We start from the raw sequence: 20,939 nt of genomic DNA on the forward strand, positions 1-20,939 counted from the left end.
GGCCTAATTTGCCTCTGTTCTAATTTATGCTTCTAGTAGAAGATGGAATACTGCAGAGCATCTCCAAGTTAATGACAGAGTCAGATAGCCACACCTAGGTCAAGTTTCATGGCCAACTGGTGATGGGGAGTTAGGCATTTAGTCTCCACCAGACCATAGCAGCAAACCAGAGGCTATTTCCCAAAAAGGAGAAGGGAGCATAACTTTGCTACCATGTTTAAGGATCTCTGTTTTGATGTTCTTTCTTTTTTTAATTTTTTAATATGTTTTTTAATTTATTTCAGAGTGAAGGAGAGGGAGAGATAGAAACATCAATCAGCTGCCTCCTGCACACCCCCTACTGGGATCAAGCCTGCAACTCAGGCATGTGCCCTGACCGGGAATAGAACCGGCGACCTCCTGGTACATGGGATGACACTCAACCAACTGAGCCGTACTGGCCAGGCTGGTTTGATTTTCTTATTAGACTTTGCCATAAGCTTCATTTAGCATGCTTCTGGCACCATTGGATCTGCAGAGTTTAAACCCAAGAAACAGAGCCAATTGCACTTCAACCTGTGCTGGCCAGATAGACTTTTCTGACTTACTCTCATCATAAACTAGCAACTTTCTAGACCATTCATTAAATGGCTCAGAGCACGATATCCTAATAAGATATCTGCTGCTTATAAAATTTAGAGGCCTTCACGCATTGTTCTTAATAGCAGAGAGCACAAGGTACAACATGTTCGTTTCAGTGGCAGAACCGACACAAGTTTCACTGTAGAAGCAGGTGACAGTATTTTCACTGGTCACATCGCCTACCCACCAGCACGTATCTGTCTTTCCAAGTCATCCAGGAAACCTGCTACTTCCTGTCACCTAGTCCTATCAACATAATACCATCAGTTTAACAGACCAGTATGGAGCCCTTTGAGGTCGTCAAGTTCAAGGCCAGAGCAATGGTGATTGCCTGAGCATGGAGGTGAAAACCTATAGCTGTCCCTGCCGAATGAAAGCTATTTAATCCTGAGTTTCTCAAAGACAATGTACAAAATACACTTGCTAGATGAGCAGTTGTATACAAGTGTGAATGGTTGCATTTGCTCTAGTAAGGAGGCTACATATGGAACAGTAACTATAATTGTTACTATCTAATTACACAATCATCAACCACTATCATTCCTCATTCCTCTTTTGGCTTGGCCATGCTGAAGAACTGAATGGGATTATAATAGAAATTGTCAGCCAGCATACTTCAAGTCTGTGTTGCTAGTTCCGATCTTCTCAATGAGCTAATGTTTCAGATTTATAATGGGAAATCCCACCAATTTTCTCTTAGCCCTTCCTCCGGCAAAACCCCTCACTTCACAGGCCAGGCAGGGCCTGTAACAGTTGTAGAGTTTCTACCAGTTATAGAAAAAATTATACCCCCTCCCCCAGCCAAACACACACACAGCGTACACAGGAAATGGGGAAAATTCTAGGAAGACTTAGGTTAAAAATCTATTTATTCCCTAATTTCTATAAGCCCCACTCTGATCAAAGTATAGCATGGGTGAGTCTCCCCAAGACCACCATCACCACCACCACCACCAATTAGTACTAATTCCAATCCAGGATCTCTCAAAAAAATTAGCTATGTTCTTGTTCCTAAAGCACAAGCCACCAAGTTAAAACCCAGATCACTTTTGTATAGGCCAGAAGGAAGACTCTCAATGTTAGAACATGGTCCATTCTCTAGGGCACCCTGGCAGGTTCCCCTTCATTCAAGGGGCAAAGAATCAGTTCATATAACAGGTTTGTTGACTCACATCAGTCCACTATTTTCAAATATGTCAGGTTATATAAATATGATGGAATCCACTACTCAATATTCTGAATGGTGGGATAAGTCTTTCTAATTTTAACATGTGGCATTGGGAATCTAGATGTTGCCACATATCTAAGTCATATTCTCTACCAGCTCTTTCGGTAACTTTGCTGGAAATTTTCCTCTCCACCTGCCATACTCCTTTATCTCTCTCAATTTGTTCAGAATTTATGTGAGAAAATAGGTGTATCATTCATTAGCCTCCTCAAATCCTAACAACATTATGTTAGGACTTGGAGAGCATGTTGTCCCATTGGGTAAGGGGATACCCCCTACCTAGAACCACCATTCTCAAGGCCAAAAAGCTAGGATCCTGAAACTTTATCAGTTTGTACTTAACAAGCCCCCATCAGGGCACTGTGGATGTTTACATAAGTTCAAGAGACTTGTGTGGATCCTGAAGCCCTAATAATTATTAACCCATTATGAACTGGCCTTTCCCCGGGCCCACCTGTATCTAAGCCCTTACGTTGACATTAGACCCACTGCTGCTCTCCTGCTCAGGGGCCCAGAAATGATGGTGTGCAGGCCATAAATACAGGCTGTGCTTCTGCTCTGGGCTCAAGAATCTGAATTATAATAAAGATGTTTGTCCACTTTTCTCTGCCTCTCAGAACTGCAAGTGAAAATCTGAGCTTATGCCTTCTGCTCTCCAAGGACATTCAAAATAAAAGAATAAGAAAGGAAAGAAGAGGGGTAAAATTTGGAGGAAGTAAAGGGGAAGAAGCATGTCTTATATGTCTTGAAAGTCACACCATGATCCAGCAAAGTACTGAAAACTGAGTAGATAGTCTATAATGCAAACTCTGGGAAAACTACAGAGCAGAATTGTATTTACACAATCAGATAATATATTACTTTTTCCCTCCAAACAATTAGATTCAATTAGCATAATTCTGTCTATTGCCATCTGGTCCTGTTGAATCCCAGGTATTTGAAAGTATTGAATGAGAAACTAAAGTTGAACATACTTTGTAATGACATGGGCGAATCACTCTTGTCAACCTGAAGACAGGAGCCTCCCTTCACACAGACAGATATTTCCTATCTGAGTATGATGGGATAACATTGTCCACTCATTCATAAAGCATTGTTTGTTAATTATTATATTGAATGCTAACTGTAATTGAAAAAAATAAAAATAAAATTTAAAAAGCAAAGCATTCTCAGATTGGATCGCAAAGCAAAATCCAACTATAAGCAATGGATTAAAAGATAGGTCGGTCACAACAACAGAAAGCAATGTTTGAACCCTAGCCTTTGTCAGTCTAGGGGGGCTAGTTTAAGTACCACGGAACCAAGGGCCTGGGCAATGGCATTCAGGCACAGTTCATGGCACAAGTGAGCAGAATGGCATCCGGGAAGTCTCCCTGTAGGTCTGAGGGACTGAGGTAAAAGGGAGCCCGTCAGAGCAATGGTGTTTTTCCACCATTCCATCCCGAGAGGCTCAGATTCCGTTGTTTCAAGAGCTACCAGCAGAGAGCCTCAACTTACCTTTAAAAGCAGGTTGCCCAGGGCCTCTCTGGCCTGCCTCTTGGTGGCCAAGGACCTCCCGGTGACTGTGTTCTCAAACAGAGGTCCCTTTCCTGAGGAATGAGAGGACCCAGGTGTCAAAATGTCCCCAGGGCTCTGGGCTGAGGTCTAGACGTCCCCCCCACTGTCTTCCTCTAGAGCTGGGCAGGCAGATGTTCCCCACAGCGCCTGAGACCGGCTGGGAGAGGACCAGCGCCTGTGGCTGACCGCAGGCCCTGCCTGGGCAGAGAACTGTGGGCAGATGGCGCCCCCTGATGGAGAAAACTCCCCTCTACACAAGCGCTGAGGAAAGAGCCTGCCCGCCCCTGGGCACCACGACCACCCACCCCACCCTCAGAGGCTGAGCTGCCCCTGAAATGCCTGCTCTTCACTCCCACCTGGCACCCCAGTTGCCTGCTCACCTGGGGTGGAGAAGGTCCGAGCTGGAAGCAGGGCTCGGCCACCGCAGCCCGGCTGCCTCCTGTCTGCGGAGCCTGGGAAGCTGGGCCTCTTGGAGGCCGCATTTCTCAGCCGGGGTTCCTGGGTGTTGGCCGGGGTCTGGCCTCCTAGCCCCCCGGCGCTCTGCTCCACGTGCAGACCGGCTCTGAGCCCTGACTTCTGGAAAGGTGAGTGTTGGGTTAGCCCTCCACGGTGGATGGCAGATCCGGGTCCTTGCCAGGTCAGGCCCTCTCTAAGGATCTCTCTTAAAAGGATCAACCTGAGATGGGCGTGTGAGAAGCCGAGGTGGTGGTGAGCACTGAGAGTGGGGATCTACTGGGAAAAGCTGGTGTTTGCTTACTCCAGGCCTTGAGGGGTGGGGCACAGATGAGACAATTATTCTGAGCGCCCAGAATTCCTCCAGGTTTCTTTCCAGCACCCTTGGGGGCGTGCAGACTGCTATTAAAAGGCAATGTGCCTTTTCTGGATGCAGACTGTGTGCACAGGAGCTAATGCTAATTAAGTGCTTCCTGTGTACCTATGTCTTCCACTAAAGGCTTCACCCGACCTGGGATGTTTAATCCTCGGGGGCCCTCTGAGCTGGGGAGAGTGTCTGCACTTTACAGACACAGAAACTACATTCCAGGCAGATGCAGTCTCCCCGCAGCTCGCAGCTCCCAGGTGGCGGAGTCAAGGTCTGCAGGTGGCCCCAGGCCCCTGGCCCCTCACTGCGCTATGCAGGCAGAGTCCACTAGAAGGGAGGATGTGGGGCGGGGATCTGCAGGCTCGGGGGACTGCCAGGCAGAGGAGGAGGAGCTTGTTCCGTGGGTGGGAACCGGGCGCAGTTTTTATACACTGGGCCAAGGAGGCTTTCTCACTGTGTCTTTGCTGCAGGTGCAGTACAGGGTTCTGCCCTGGGTCACGTTGGCCACCTGCAGCCTCAGCTCTGTGTCACTGACCCGCGTGGCCTGGTAATCCGCTCCAGGAAGGGATATGACCTCCTTGTCCCCAGAAGACCGCAGAGTGGCCAGGATCTGGAGCTGCCCTTGGAGATCCTGTTGGTACCAGCTCATCCAGGGGTACTGGGTGTCCCTCAGGAAGCATTGCAGGGTCTCAGCCTGTCCACGACGTATAAGGGCCCACCTGGGACTCTGATCCACTAAGTTCAAAGTGGCACCTGAAACACATGGGCAGGGCAGGCTGGAGGTACTGGCGGTGGAGGTCACCCCAGAAATAACTAGGACAGCCAAATCCTGAAGAGGGGGTCCCATGAGCAGTGCCCATAGGAGACAGCTGGGAACAGAAAGGGTATTTTCTCGGGGCAAGAGGCTACGCCCGGGAGGATCTGGGCAAGGCTGGGATGGGGGAACAAAATTTTCTGTGCCTCCTGGTGCCCCAGTACCCCATCCCTCCTGCCCCCCTTCAACCCACTGAGCGGCTTTCTCTGCCTGGCATCTGACCTGTCCTCACGGCAGCCATGAGCACCCAGCCCCACAGAAGGCAAAGAGGTGCCATTCCCCGGCCCCCCAGCTCCTCTCCAGCAGGGCAGTGGGACGGGCCAGCGGGACAGGGCAGTGAGACAGGCAAGAGAGAAGGGCCCTGGCCTGCAAGGCAGCAATTCGTGGCTGACACTCTCCGGGCCTGACACTAGGAAGGGAGTGAGTGGCTTTTCCGGGAAACAACACCTTGTCTCATCTTCTCACGGAGGCTCAAACCTCACCCCGGAGAGCGTTTCCTGTTTCCTGGGTGCGAACCCCACTCCCACGCATACATGCACAGTCCCCAGTCACGGGGAGCCTTCACCGACTGGCCCCGCACCCTCCCGTGTCCCAGAGTGGCCTAGAACTTGCTTCCCAATTGTGCCTCAACTCTTTCCAAGGGATTAAAATATCTCCATGCAACCAGAGGATCCTTGTAGATGGAACTGGGACCTCTCTCCTCCCCCACGTGCTTCCCGTGTGGGCTGCAAGACCACACTGGGCCGCAGACAAGGGAAGCTCATCTCCAATTCCTTGTGTTTCCCTCAGTAAGGGCAAATACACACTCAACATCAGAGCTCAATTCTCCTGGTTAGCCCTGGCCAGTTTGGCTCAGCGGCTAGAGTGCCGGCCCTTGGACTAAAGGGTCCTGGGTTCTATTCCAGCCAAGGGCATGTACCTCTGTTGCAGGTTTGATCTCCAGCCCCTGTCAGGGTGACTGCAGGAGGCAGCCAACCCTGATGTGTGTCTCTCACATTGATATTTTCTCTCTCTCTCTCCCTTCCACTCTCTCTGAAAAGCAATGGAAAAATATCCCAGGGGGGGGGAATAAAAAAAAAAAATTCTCCCAGTTAAAAATAAGGAAAGAAACTTCGCTCTCCTTCATTTTCTGAGAGCATTTACTTTAGAAAAACATATAAATTCTTTCTCTCTCTTTGAAATGTATGTAAATCTTTTGAAAAGTTAAGCAGGTCTTGCCAGGGTTAAGACCTACAGGCATCCCTTTGAAATAGAAACCATCCAGGAAGATGAGCCTAAACTTAATTCAGAGAAGATGCCTCACACCCAGCTGCAAATGACTCCCTGTCAGAGAGATTTGCAAGTTTATTTTTCCTTTGGCTAAAGCCAATTAGCAAACACAGAGGGACACCACAGTTACCATAAACCAGCTGCTTATATTGGGTAGAAGGACAAAGATTACATGGGAAAGTAGGAATTATAGGCATGGGGAAGTAGGCAAGGTGGGCTGGGGGTTGAAAAGGGCTCTACGGGACAGTGACTCCTCAGGGACCAGATTACAGGCAAGGTGGGCTGGGGCTACAACGGGCAGGTGCTCCGGGATTCCATTGTTTCAGTAACGAGATTGTTAATCTTTCCATGATAACAGGCAGTTCTCCGAACAGGAGGATGGACCGCATTCCAAGGGTAACTCCCATGCCCTGGGGTGTACAACTCCCAGCCAGGTTAGAAAGTGCTTTTTCTAATTAGAACAGAATAATCACAGTTAACAGAACATGATTAATATTTCTTATAATTATAGCTAACAATCACAGTCAACAGAGTATGATCAGCATCTCTCCCCTAACAATTTCCCAGATCGTTGGTTTCCAAACTTTCTGAAAAACATGGCTTCTTAATGTCAAAAAGTTAGGAGAACTTGTGATTTTAATCTCTGTGGATGACTAAGTGACAGATGGTTAGAGAAAGAAAAACTATTATTAATTCTATCTTATTTTAATTGAATTTGAAATTTGCCATTGAATAAAAGTCCGCTTTACAAGGTGCTTACTCTGTACCAAGTTTACTCTAAGAACTTTTCATGTATGAATCCATTTATTCCTAGGAAATAGCTTTCATTATTATCTCCATCTTACAGATGGAGAAACTGAGGCCCAAGCTCACGCCGCTAGGTAATATTGGAATAAATGCTCATATACCATTCAACCCTGTCTCTGCTTAATTGACTCAAGTGGTGACAGGCAGCCCGGACCCATTGCCCAGTTTCAAAATTAGATTTAAAATAAGTCCCCATATCTACCATCTCTCCAACCTCAGCATTTACAGACAGTGGGATGGCAGAGACACAGGGGTTTAGCTTTGCTATTTCAAGTCTGTGTTCCATGGAGTGTGGGTCTGTCCATCACAGACACCCGATAAATGAAGAAGGAAATCAGAGCAGGGCAAGTCTGCAGGCCTACGTCCCTGGAGAGTCCCTGTATCAGGGCCCAGCAGTGGCTGGCATCTGGGGTTTGCACCTCCCAGATTCGCTATTTTTTTTTTTAATCTTCTGGAGTTTTAATCCCAAAGACAACAATAGGGTTTCCCTTGATTTCAACAAAGAATCCATTTGGTGGCAGCATAATACTGTTTATAATTCCCTTGGCTTGCTAACTTCCAAGCTGTGTTTCGTTCTAAAAAAAAAAAATACAGATTTTCATTATGTACAATTTTCTGTACAAAGCGACTTCACTGATATTTTTTGTTATCACATTTCAAAATTGCACAATCTGTGCACAAGATGTCACTTGCACTACCTACTAAGTACTAATGCGCTGATTCACATTTGCCTTTTGTTCTGTTACCTGCTCCCACCTCCTTACCCCAGAGAGGGGGAGGGATGAAGCTCCAGGAGCAGGGCCCAAATCACACGTTCTGAATGCCAGGAAAATGCACCCGAGAGAGGTGTCCTCACTCCAGCAAGCCCTGGGCATTGAGTTCTGAGCTTTGCCTGTGGAGGGAGTCACTCTGGGGATGAGCTGGTAAAAGGACAGGGGGCTGGCAGGAGAGTGTAGCTGGGGACAAAGGAAGATAAAGGTCCCCTGGGAAGCCGGCCGGGCCAGGAGCGGGCTCCCTGGGTCACAGCGGCTGACTCCAGCTCCTTCCCTGACCTGCCTCCTCGCTGCCCAGATCGCAGGATAAGGGACCCTGGGCACGCCTCGGTTTACAGAGCTTCTGTCCTACGTCCCTGCCGCCTCCGCCCTTTGCCTAATCCCGGAGTGTGATAGGGATCGGAGTGTCTCTGACACTCCTGTTATCTCCTCCCTGAATTCCTGCTCCTCAAGGTCGTTACCTCCCCAGGCTCCTCCTCTGGTCTTGGCCTGGCTCCCGTCCTGGGCCAAGGTAAGCCTCTTCCTTCCAGATGGCTGCCTAGCTCCCTACCTTCTCCCACGCTCAGAGTCGGGCATTATGGTTGCCCCCCCAGGAAATGTGTTTTTTCTCCCCCACCACACACCAACTACTACTCAGGTGCCCATTGCAGCTGCAAACAACCTCAGCAGCTTTGAAGAACTCAGAAGGCACTGAGGAGAATATGCAGGCTCTGAGCGGAGGCCTAAAGAGGTGCTCCGGGTCCTGCCCGCTCCGTCTGGGAAGACATGTGGTCCAGTTTCTGTGCTGGGAGAGGCTCTCTGGATCCATGTCTTAGTTAATTTTTATGAGCCTCTCTTTGTCTAATGGAGGAAGGACACGAGGGGAGGGGGGAGCTCATGAAGTAGTTCCCAACTTCAGATTAGCTGTGTCCAACCCTGGGAGGAAAGAGCTTTGGAGTTAGGGTGCGACTTTGGTCCCCTCCCAAGCAGCTGTCAGCGATGACACCAACTCCATCCAGGAATGAGCGATGGTGGAAATACCTGGAGGGGGCTTGTGCCCTGTGGGTGCCTGTGACTTAAGGGGGTGCGGGAGAGAGCACTGGCCTGGAGGCAGGGCCCGCGTCCTGGGTTAGCCCCGCCTGGCAGTGACCAGGCGCAGGCGCTACTCTTGCTACCCTTGGTGTTCCTGTTTTCTCATCTAAAAATTACATGGATTGGAAATTTTGGAAAGTTTAGTGGACCTAATATCCCTTTTCACTCTTGTATTCTAATATTCTAACATCCCTTCTGGCATTTTACCATTTGCACAGTACCCATGGGGACAGATGCAAGCTTCCAGTGAAAGTCCCCAAAGGTGACTTCTCTGAAAGCAGTTCCTGGGAGGAAAGATAGAGCCGAAACCTCTCAAAGGCGAGTTCCAGTTTATCCCCCCCCCCGTGCCCGCCTCCTGCCCAGGAATGCCAGAAACTCAAAGCTGCCCGACTCGCCCACCCGAAAGCTGATTATGGCTCCTCCACCTCTCCCTGTCCTTCCTGGGATTAGCGCTAAGACTCCCCCGGAGACGGGAATCACGGTCGCCCCCTGACCCCCCAACAACGTCTGTCTCTCCTTCCTGCTGGACCCGGAGGCTGACAGGCAGGCTCACAGGCACCCCCACCACACCCTTGCTCGTGCCCAGTTCTAAATGCAGAGAAAATAGAAAATACCCATGAGCCCGGCCGGCGTGGCTCAGCGGTTGAGCGTCAACCTAGCATCCAGGAGACCGGGGTTCGATTCCCGGTCAGGGCACAGGCCCGGGTTGCGGGCTCAATCCCCAGTCGGGGGCGAGCAGGAGGCAGCCGATCAATGACTCTCTCATCACTGATGTTTCTCTCTCTCTCTCACTCTCCCCTCCTCTCTCTGAAATAAAAAAAACATATATGAGAAATGGGGTTGGGGACACATGCCAGAGGATGGAGGGCTCAGTAAGGACATCCAAGGGTCCAGGAATGGGGGTGAGGGGGGAATAAGGGAGGGGAAGAGAAGGGAGAGGAGAGGAAAGGAGAGGGAAAAACTAACCCCCCTTGGTTCTGCGAGGCTCCCATTGGCAGGGCACTGGCACGGGGTTGGGGTACTAGAGTCTAAAAAATTTTCGCCTGAGAATTTCATGCCAGGTCCCAAGTCCAGGACAAGAGCATCTTCTCTGCACCCCTCTGCACCCCTCCAGGGTTATGTAAGTGGCACCACTCTGAGCCCAGGGCATGATCAGATTAGAAGAGCCCCGGTCTGTCCCTCCCCTATGGCACGGTGCCTGGCACGGGGAGAGCACATATAAGTCCATCCTTGCTGAGTGCTCCCCTGCAGGAGAGGCGCCCCGGCCCCAGGAGCCATGGCCTGTGCCCTTCTCCTCGGGCTCCTTCTATTTACGGTCCTGGCAGCCCCCTCCCAAGGCAACCGCCCCAGCCCCACATCTCGTTTACGTTATTCCAGGTTCCTAGATCCTTCCAATGTCGTTTTCCTGCGCTGGGACTTTGACCTTGAGGCCGAGATGATTACTTTTGAGCTCCAGGTCCGAACAGCTGGCTGGGTGGGCTTGGGGGTCACAAATCGCTACACCGTCGTGGGAAGCGATCTGGTGGTTGGAGGTGTCTTGCCTAACGGCAATGTCTATTTCTCGGTAAGTCGGGGGGTGACTTTCTTCCACGGATGAGGGTCTCTTGCTGGGGTTCTGGTTGGCTCTGAGTCCAGGAAGGATCCACATTTTCCAAACATAAGCAGGCACGTGCCCCGAACACCAGCTGGCAGAAGTGGTCCATTGGAGGGACTCAGGCCACATCTTCCAGGCTATATGTCCCTGGGCGCTAAGGAAGGGACTCACTGGACTGAGAGGGTCCTGTCCCACATACCTGCTAATAGCCCACTAAATGCAGGTCACTGAGGGGGGAGTCACAGCTCTTCATCCTGAGACACAGTCTTCACCTTCCATTTCCTTTAAGCTCCATCAGATAGATCACAGCAGCCACAGAAGCATCCATAGCTTAGAATTGTTACATGTTTTTTTGTTTGTTTTTGTTTTTTAAATATATCTTTATTGATTTCAGAAAGAGGAAAGGAGAGGGAGAGAGAGAGATAGAAACAGCAATGATGAGAGAGTCACTGATTGAACCCGCAACCCGGGCATGTGCCCTGACCGGGAATCGAACTCCGATCGCCTGGATCCTAGGCCGACGCTCAGCTGCTGAGCCCCGCCCGGCCGGGCTACATGTTTTTGAGTAACCGGGCATTGCTCCAAGTCTCTTGCACGTTAAACCTCACAGCATCACTAGGAGGCGGATGATTATGACCCCAATTTACAGATGAAGAAGCGGCTCACCCGTCTCAGCCTCACCCCTCTGCGCTGCACTGACATAGGGAAGTGCCCGTGTTAAGAGCCGCAGGACAGGATGAGTGGCGTGGGGAGCTCAGAGAGAAAGTGAGCTCCCGAGGGTTAGGGATACAGGAATATTAGGGCTGGTGAAGGTGAGATTTGAAACTGAAGTCAAGAAAAGTCAGGTGGTACAATTCCCCTCAGACACTGGCTGTCCCTCTGCCCCAAGGATCCGCCCTTGGTGCCCTGCTCGGCCCTAAGAACAAAGCACATAATAAAGAAGCTCTGGGTTCTGCTAATCTAACATCTTAGGGGAGCTAAAGGGACACCGGCTGCTCCTAAGTCATGACCACTTGGGGCTCCTGGGTCTGACTCCTTGACATTCATTGGGCCCCAGGACCAGCACCTGGTGGATGAAGACACCCTGGAGGAGGACGGGAGTCAGGATGCTGAGCTGCTGGGGCTGACAGAAGACGACATCTATACCACCATGCGCTTCTCCAGGCCCTTCCGCTCCTGTGACCCTCACGACCGAGACATTACGGTAAATTAGGGAGGGGAGGAAAGCATTTGAGCACAAACAGCTTTTTCTTCTGGGGAGATGTCGTCACCCCCATCCTGGGGTGTCCATGCATCTCAGGTAGCTGGTCACAGTTCCTAGGACCTCTCTCCGCCCCAACTGTGCCCCCTCTTAAAAACCACCAGCCCTCTGCAGGGTGACTTCCCACTAATTCAGCGCCCACCCCACTCTCCCCGCCTTCCCCTCTTGAAGCACCCTGTCCGGTTTCACTGAACGTTATGGAGTGTCGTCTACCAGAGGTGGACACAGGCATAGAGATGGCATAAGAGAGGGGATGTGACTTGCTCAACATTTCCAGCAAGTTGGCCTTGGAGGCAGAACTAGGACCTGACTGGCCCTGAGCCCCTAGTCTGAAGCCCTTCCCATCCCACTGTGTAGATGTGAGCAAGGAGTTTGTGTCGGGTTCTGGGTGTGGGTGTGTGCGAAGTGCTGCTCATGGGCACAGCCCCTCAATGCCTGTGGCTCCCCCAGAGCGACACCATGAGGGTGCTGGCCGCCTACGGCCTGGATGACACCCTGAAGCTGGATCGGGAGCGTACTTTTGTCAAGTCCATCTTCCTGCTACAAATAGTCCACCCAGACGATCTTGACGTCCCTGAGGACACCATCATCCATGACTTGGAGATCACTGACGTAAGACCCCTCTATCCTCACCCCCATACTCCTCCAGCCCCTCTGCCCTGCTCAATCTACACCCTCTTCTTGTTCCCAGTGCTCACTATGTTCCTAGAATTGAGGTGTCTGTGATTTCCCTCAGTCCCTAGAGGATGGCCATGCTGGCCTTGAAGTGAATACCCTTCCCCCGCCTGTCCCTTTCCTTGCTTCTCTGGGGGCCTCACTCCCACCCCAGCCCAGCCTCTGTGTGTCTCTCTCCAGTTCCTCATCCCAGAGGATGACACCACATATGCCTGCACCTTCCTCCCTCTCCCCATCGTCAGTAAGAAGCATCACATATACAAGGTACAGCGGCCCAGACGACAGGACACTGTCAAGGAGGTGGAGCAGCTCAGGGGGCACAGCGGACTCAGAGGGGATGGCGTCAGTCAGACAGTTGCTGGGAGGCAGCAGGAGGGAAGAAGCGGGGCTAACGTGGGGCCAGGCCAGGTTTGGTGGACGCGGTGGTTTCATGAGTTCCTGAGCCCACAGTTATAGCTCCCGGCACTGTTTTATTTGAGCCTCACAATGCAGCCAAGATTTTGACGAAGGCCATGAACTAAGAAGTGCAAAGAACAAAGTATTAGCCCCAGAATTGCGTTCTTAGCCCAGGAGGAGGTGCTGGCTGGGAGGGACATGGCCAAGGGCTAGAGGGAACTCAAACTTGGTCACCTGATTTTATATTTGGGTGGTTCTAATTTTGATCAAATAAATAAAAGCATGATCTTATAATAAGTGGGAAATGTGTGGGAGCCATATTTTCTTTAGAGAAAGAAGCCAACAAGGAGTGGTTACATGCTCAGATATCACGGACTGGTGAGGTTATTGTTCAGGGAAGGGCTGGAGTCCTGGGATGAGCATGCTGTGCCCTCAGGGAGGGGTTTAAAAGGGTGGCGGGTGAGAGGAGTCAGACAGAGTTGAAGGGGAAATAGCAGGTTGGGGAAGAAAAACAGAAGAATTGGAAGAGCAGGGAATGGGTGTAGTTTTATTTGGGGGAGGGAAATGGGGGGAATAGGGCTTGACATAGACCATAGTGACTGCGCTCTGCCCTCCCCGCACCAGTTTGAGCCCAAGATGGTCCATCGCAACGAGACGATGGTGCATCACATCCTCGTGTACGCCTGTGGCAATGCCAGCGCCCTGCCCACGGGCATCAGCGACTGCTACGGGGCCGACCCCGCCTTCTCGCTCTGCTCCCAGGTCATCGTGGGCTGGGCTGTCGGGGGCACAGTGAGTCCTGTGATGAGAAGATAGGTGGCTCGGGTGCATGCTGTCGGGAGCTGAGGTTGCTGGGCCGATGGGAGGCTGGGACACCGAGGAAGTCTGGGATGGGTCCCTGCACCTAGCTCCCCACCCTCCTTGCTGCCCGGCTCCCTCCATCCAACAGAGCTACCAGTTCCCAGATGACGTGGGCATCTCCATCGGGACGCCCCTGGACCCACAGTGGATCCGACTGGAGGTTCATTACAGCAACTTTCACAACCTTCCTGGTGAGCGCCTAGAGCGCTTGGGGAAGAACTGCTGGGCAGGCTGCCTGATGCCTTTAGGGGCTGGGAGGGTGTCGGGGAGGCATGCAGGCTTTCCCGGGCCTCTTCCTCCCCATGTCGTGACCGTCCCCTGCCTCCTGTGACTGTCCCTTTCCGCACCAGGTGTGCACGACTCCACGGGGATGCGAATGTACTACACCGCACGGGTGCGCAAGTATGACATGGGGGTCCTGCAGCTGGGCTTCTTCACCTTCCCCATCCACTTCATCCCCCCGGGCGCCGAGTCCTTCCTGTCCTACGGGCTGTGCAAGACAGAGAAGTTTGAAGAGGTGAGGCTGGGAGGGGGACCCTCCCTGAGGGTCCCGGTTCCCCATCACGGGCCTGGGCTGCTCCACAGCACACACAGCCTGAGCCCCATGCTGGGACAATGACTACAGCCTGGCGCTCAGGAAAGCCGCTAACCTGAGTTATGGAAGGGATGGCAGGCGTCGGGGGGACGGGGCAGGGATTGGACCCAGGGGGGCCCTGTAAAAACTAACGGGGTTCGGATCAGTTATGAGACAAGGTGTCAGGTATTAAGGGCCGAGAATCTAGGGGCGGGCAGGGCAAGATGCGAGCTCCTAACTGACCACAGGCCTCCCCTCCCTGCCACAGGTGAATGGGGCCCCGGTGCCTGACATCCAGGTGTATGGCTACCTGCTCCACACCCACCTGGCCGGGCGGGCTCTGCAGGCCGTGCAGTACAGGTAGGGGGAGGCCTGGATTCACGGCTTTCCCTTGTGCGGGTGGGAATAAATCTTAGAAACAGGTACTGATTCTGCAGCAGAAGGTTGGGAGTTGAGGAGGAGCCAGAATTATCCCCAGAGCAGAGATGCCTGGAGGAAGACTGTGGAAAGAGGAGCTTTCTTGTTTTATGGACAATCTGTACCCACAGAGAGGCCCCCACGCATGGCTTCTTTATTGATAGACACCCTCCCCACTTCACCACCCTCCCTCTCTCTCCTTCTAGAAACGGAACACAACTCCGAACAATCTGTAAAGATGACTCCTACGACTTCAATCTGCAGGAGACGCGAGATTTACCTCATCGCGTGGAGATCAAGCCGGTGGGAGCCTGGGGGAGACACAGCTGGAGTCGGGGACAGGCAGGCTCATTGCTGTTAGCCAGGAGAATTGTCAGGCTGGTCTAGTCTCTCTGTGTCTTACTTTTGGCCTTTGTGTTTCACTCTAAATAGGGAGATGAACTGCTGATAGAGTGTCACTACCAGACACTGGACCGAGACTCCTTGACTTTTGTAAGTAGCTCTCTCTGGACCAGAGTCACCATGACAGTAGCCTTGGAATAGAGCCCCATCCTTGGCCTTGGTTACTAAGTGACTCTGATTATTTCAGCTGAATCCCCCTCATTCTGCAATGGTATTGCCCATTCACTTGGGGCTCTTCATGTTCTCACACCCCAATGATTGCAGGATGAGGACAAGGATTCCCTACTTTCTTTGGCAGTGACCCACTAAGACCAACCATGGAAAGTTAGCCTGTTATCACGACTAAGATCATGGACTCCGGGGCCTCATTGCCTGGGTTTGAATGCCAACACAATCATTAGTACCTCTCTAACCTTAGACAAGTTACTCAAGCTTTTCGTGTCTCAGTTTTCTAATTCATAAAAGAATCAATGATACTATCTATCGCATAAGTGTTGTGAGAGTTGATTAATACATGTAAGACATCTAGGTCATTGTCCGACTTGTAGCAGATGCTCAATTAGAGTCAGCTATTGTTATTGTGGTCACAAGGAACCCCACCCATATTGTGTGTCAGGAATGGTTCCACGATTGTCAGATTCAAAAGGAGTTGCTTGCTAAGGAGGAAGAAAACACAGCCTTTGAAAGGATTCTAATACAAGGTACAAAGTGCTGTGCATCAGTAAAGTAGAATAGAGATAATGCACTAGGGGGATTCACAGGGAAAACCATGAGGTCTTCCTACAGTGAAGAGGACATGTGACATATTTGTGTGGGTCTTTTAGATGTACAATGGGGAATTCTGGAGAAGCTTCCAAGGAAGTGGCCTCTTTTTTATTAAAAAAAAAAAATTAATATCTTGTCTTATCTTCTCAAACCAAGACAATGGCAGTGGAAATATAGAAGACGGGGCAGATATGTGGGATAATTCTTTGGCATCAATAACTGTCCACCAATTGGAAATAGAGGAAGAGGAAGGAAGAGGGGCGATGAGGTGTGGTAAACAAGGATCAGCAAGCTGGCTGGAGGTTAAGGGGAAAGGAAAACAGCTTCATTGGTAGAATGACCACCTAAACCAGTTCTGTCTGCCTTGTTCTCTCTGCATGCCTTTTATCTCTGACCCTTCATCTGTCCCCTCTTCTCTAGGGGGGTCCCAGCACCGTTAATGAGATGTGCCTCATCTTCCTCTTCTACTATCCCCGGAACAACATCTCCAGCTGCATGGGGTACCCTGACATCATCTATGTGGCCCATGAGCTGGGGGAGGAGGCATCAGAGTGAGTCATCCTGGACCATAAGACCCTCAAGTGTGACCTCTAGAAGCACGGTTACTTGTGCCCAAATTCTCTGTCTGCCCTTTTCTCCTGCACTACCTCATTCAGTCAGACTGTGTTTACTTGCAGGTAGTGGCCCTTCATTAGTTGGGGGTAAGGGTCCCCTCTGAGACTCCTTTCCAAGAATGCACATCTGTGCAGACACATCCCATTTCACAAACAATTTTAGGGCACTTACAGGTTCCCTGGAGTCACTGCAGCAACCTCTTTGGGCTTCCTTGCCTCAGATTAAGAATCACTTCTTTACAGAGTACGAACTTTCTCTTTGGCACTCTTAAAAAATTCTCATCTCTGGGTTCTGCTATTTCTCCTGCCATACTCATGATCGTCTCACTGATTTGTAAGACATTCCTTACAGTTTATGTCAACATGTAACTGATGCTCACAAAAGTGAGGGTATTTCAAACATGTTTTGTCAAAGCTTTAAGTCAACCCTGAACTCTTGTCTGCCCCCCACCTTGCCCCCACTTCCTCAGTTCCATGGAGGGCATTATGGCCATGAACAATGTTGAGTGGACTCCAGAGAGCATTAAGAAGGCTGAGAAAGCCTGCAAGGAGGCCCAGCAGACTGTGATCATAAAGACCATTGACGTGAGTGTCCCGGGAGACACCACCCTCTCAGGGTTAAGGATGGAGGGGTATGGGTGGTGTTGGGGGAAGCCAGGAACAGAGAAGAATGAAGGAGGTGAATGACAATGGTAGGAACACTGGGTCAGGGAAAGAGAGGCTGGGGAAGCAGAAAGTTGGGCTGAGGCAGCTCCGGGTTGGGGGTGGGACTGGAGTCTCCCAGTTAGCCTGTGAGGCTGCAAGGGCTGGAGATAAGCAAGTAAGGACTGAAGGAAGGAAAAAAGGTGAAGAGGCTTCCACCTTCCCCCATTTTATTCCCTCTGCTGCAGGAGATAGTGGAAAACACAACAGGCTGGATTCCGGAAATCAACCCTACGCCTCGGCAGCCCTGCTTGGAGTCATGGGGAGGCAAAGTGGAGCCCCAGGACCAGACCCCTGCAGGCTTCAGGGCCGCACCAATGGCTCTCTCAGCCTCAGGCACTGCTACCCCAAGGTGCTTCTCCCTGGCTGCCTTCTTGCTTGGGCAGGGGGCCATCTGTTGGCTCCTTGCCACCCTGCAGGCTGGAATCTAACATCATCTCCTCACATCAGATACCCAAGCCCCTCTCTGCTCAGTCCCCTGGTCATCAAATGCAGATACTCCCCTCTGCTTTGGGTCCCAGAAAGTCCCCCATCTGTGTCCCTTCCCATGGCCCAGGCCTGGGCTCTGCAACACTCCATAAAGGCTCTTCCATGACCAGCTATGCAATTCATCCTTGAAAGCTTCAGAAGCACCAGTGGGACCACAGGTTTTCTGACAAAATCTGGATCCAAGGTTGGGTGTAAGATAGTGGATCACTGAGAAGTCTGATGGTCCAGCTCACTCAAGGGGATGCCGTGTAGGGAGGAGGGGGCTTGAATGCAGATGGAGAGCCCTGGGAATCCTCCTCCCCCCATGCAGGCCCCGGAGGGGGTTCCTGTTTCTTCTGAGATTTTTGTTCAACCCTCCCCATGGGGCAGAGGCAGAAAGCCACATGTGTGATATATGATAGAGAGGCTGTGTTTATAAGGGACAAAGCTTAAAGCATCAGATTAAATAGAACTAAACCTGCTTCCTAGTAACATCTCTTTCCTTTGAGCCTTGGTCCAGAAGAGGCAGCTGGGAGGTCTCTTGAATTGCTCAGTAAAAGGCATCCAGAGGGCATTAGAGGACCTGGTTGCCCCAAATGCCACATATAATGCGATCCTTGCTCTCCTCACAGTGCTTCCACTGCTGGATAATCTTTATTTATCCCATCAAATGTCACATTCTCAACACTCAAATCACCAGGTGTGAAGAGTCTTAGCTGGCCAAGACTGGGCACTGAGAAAAGGTCAAGGGCAAGGTGGAGAGAGGTAGTCCTTTGCTCTGGAGCCCAGGACATGTCGAGGAGGTTCATAGGGACAGAGCCTGCAGTTTGCAACCACAGTTGACAGGCCTGTGGTGGTGGCTGCTCTGAGAGCTTCCTGGGACATTCTGTCTTCTAAGTTTGAGAAGCTCTATGCCGCCCTATGTTCTAGCTTTAACGCTGCTGCGCTATTCTGTGAATTCCTTGCTCACTGTTCATGTCCTCTGGAAGGGACCCCTACTCTGGCTATGCCGAGGTGTTGAGAGGGGTCTTAATTCCTTGGAGACCGCTGCTTGAGGTGCGGAGCCTTGGTCTAGCATCACAGCCCTGCTTCCTGGCAGAGTAACAGACCTCCTCTGGGACTGGTGAGGTTCACGGAAGGTACCAAGCCCATAACCTTCCTTGTCATTTATTCTGGAGAATTCTGGATGCTCTCATCTGAGATTCTGCAAAATCTTCAGTGTTCACTTTTAGCTCCTTCCATGCCAGCTGGACAGTTGCAATACTTGGGGTCACTTTGGGGTCTCAAATCTGCCGTCCCCCATCCCCTACACTAGCAGGATTGAAAGCAAAAAAACCATCTCCTCCTTGGCTGGAGGGGGATGAACTGTTTTAATGGCCTTGCGAGAGCGGTTGGTACAGAAGCCGAAACACGCATTAGTCAATTTATCTTGGGCACCATCTTAAGTTTTCGTTCCCGGAACCAGGGGCAATTGAAAAACATTCCCTTGTGTAAAGGTCAGAGCTGAATCCCAGAGTTTCAGTTGATTTCTTTACCCGAGCTTGTGAGTCCAGGTGGGGCCTTGGGCCATAAGCCCAGATTACTATGAGCTCAGATCAGTATAATGTATTTCTTAGAGCTTCGAATCACTAGATTTTTATAGACAATTATTTAAATAGCAATTTTACTTAAATAGATACATTGCTAGAAGTCAACAGCCCCCACCCCCCTTTTTTTTAAACGAGGGGCCATGAGAGGGATGTTTGAGAAACAGGAAGCTTTAACCAAGATGATTAGTAGGAAAATAGTAGCCACCATGGAAAAGATGGGAGGCTAAGCAGACAGAAGGCTTAAGATGAAAAATCTAAGCTATGAGTAGACTTCTGAGAAGCTCCTTATCAGAAAAAAGGTTTTTAAGATTAATATTGCCCAACGATTCAACGGGCAAACTTCTGGGGAAGCATGTGGGTATTGGTGAGGATTAGAAAGACATGGTTTCAAGGAAACTTTTTCATGAGTTGGAAATTTTAAGCTACATAAGCTTAAAGTCTGTTGCAATTCTGGTGCACTCTTACCCGGGCGTATATTGGAAAGCAAGCTTGTGCTGCGTCCGTAACACAGTCTGTCATCTATATTACCAACGTTGTCTCTGATTAATCATCTATTTAAATAATTCAACACAAGGCTGAATTTTCCCCCAGCTGGAATCAGAAATATAAATCTTCATGAAGGTCATAGGAATTGTTATGATCATAAGTTATATCTTGCCAGGAAGAATACTATAACCTCCAGTCTAATTTGAAATTAGCATGCCTTGATTTCCTCTTGTAATTATTATATGATACAACTTCTAGCCTCGGGTAGTTTCCCGAAGATCTTTAGGCATCTTGTGCTCCAATGAGCAATCTTGCCTGGACTGAGGTCAACTTCTCTGAGGTTTTCTCATCATAGACTGTCATCAAAAAACCTCCAGCCACAAAACACCCGCTTCTTGCTCCTCCCAGCACAGTACCAAGTCATCGCACCTCACGCCCCCTTCACCATGATGTGATTGTAACGTGTGTGTGTGTATTTCAATATTCATACCCTGTTTAGACAAAATCAAAGTGAACAGAAGCATAACCATAGGCAGATAAACTGAGGAACAGCTCTCATCCCGTGCACGCCTCAGAGCAGAGTCTGGACACAAGTCACCTTTGGGGGACACCATGAAACTCTATGTCTCACTCTAGGGTGGGGATAAGCCAAGGCCTCACTGAGCAATGATGCTCACATTCACTCAGCAAGTCGCCATCAGATAATAGTGCTCCTCGAAGAAAGTGATGAAACGCTGATAAGTTTAATTTCATCACACACACCAAAGAAAATTTCACTGGCAGAAAATATGATATTTCAAATATAAAATAATGTATTCTCATGCATGCACGCGCACACACACACACGCGTGCACGCAAACACACACAAAGTCCATATGAACTCTGTCGGCTATTTCAAAGTTTTTCTTCTCTGTTATGTGTTTTTTATACATTTTGTTCTTGGCCAGAGCTCTCTAGAAGGCAACATGTGACTAGCAGCGAGTATAAAAAGCTTCAAAAATAACATAAAATCCCACTAACTTAATTGTTACGTAAAGTGAGGAAAGACGGGCACTGTTTAATTTAGCGGTGAAACATTTTGTTTCAGCTCAAAACAGAGCCAGAAACCCTTTCCCCAGAAGCACAGTTTGAGACACGCTACAGACGCTTCTGGAGGACAGGTTTTCTTTCCAAAA

At 50.2% G+C, this 20,939-nt stretch overlaps 1 protein-coding gene across 1 annotated transcript; it reads left to right on the top strand.

Annotated features, from left to right (window-relative positions):
- Positions 1–10,236: 10,236 nt before the first annotated feature.
- Positions 10,237–17,652, top strand: LOC308562036 (putative DBH-like monooxygenase protein 2; the record flags this gene model as incomplete). The annotated part of the gene is made up of 13 exons (XM_081147721.1): positions 10,237–10,524; positions 11,612–11,758; positions 12,266–12,427; positions 12,671–12,754; positions 13,511–13,678; positions 13,836–13,938; positions 14,098–14,264; positions 14,590–14,681; positions 14,945–15,041; positions 15,171–15,230; positions 16,326–16,456; positions 16,990–17,104; positions 17,410–17,652. 13 exons carry the CDS (start codon positions 10,237–10,239, stop codon positions 17,650–17,652), a joined length of 1,857 nt encoding a protein of 618 aa, XP_081003847.1.
- Between the last annotated feature and the right edge of the window lie 3,287 nt (positions 17,653–20,939).

The sequence above is a fragment of the Miniopterus schreibersii genome (genome assembly GCF_964146895.1).
Source record: "Miniopterus schreibersii genome assembly, chromosome: 9".
Taxonomy (NCBI): domain Eukaryota; kingdom Metazoa; phylum Chordata; class Mammalia; order Chiroptera; family Miniopteridae; genus Miniopterus; species Miniopterus schreibersii.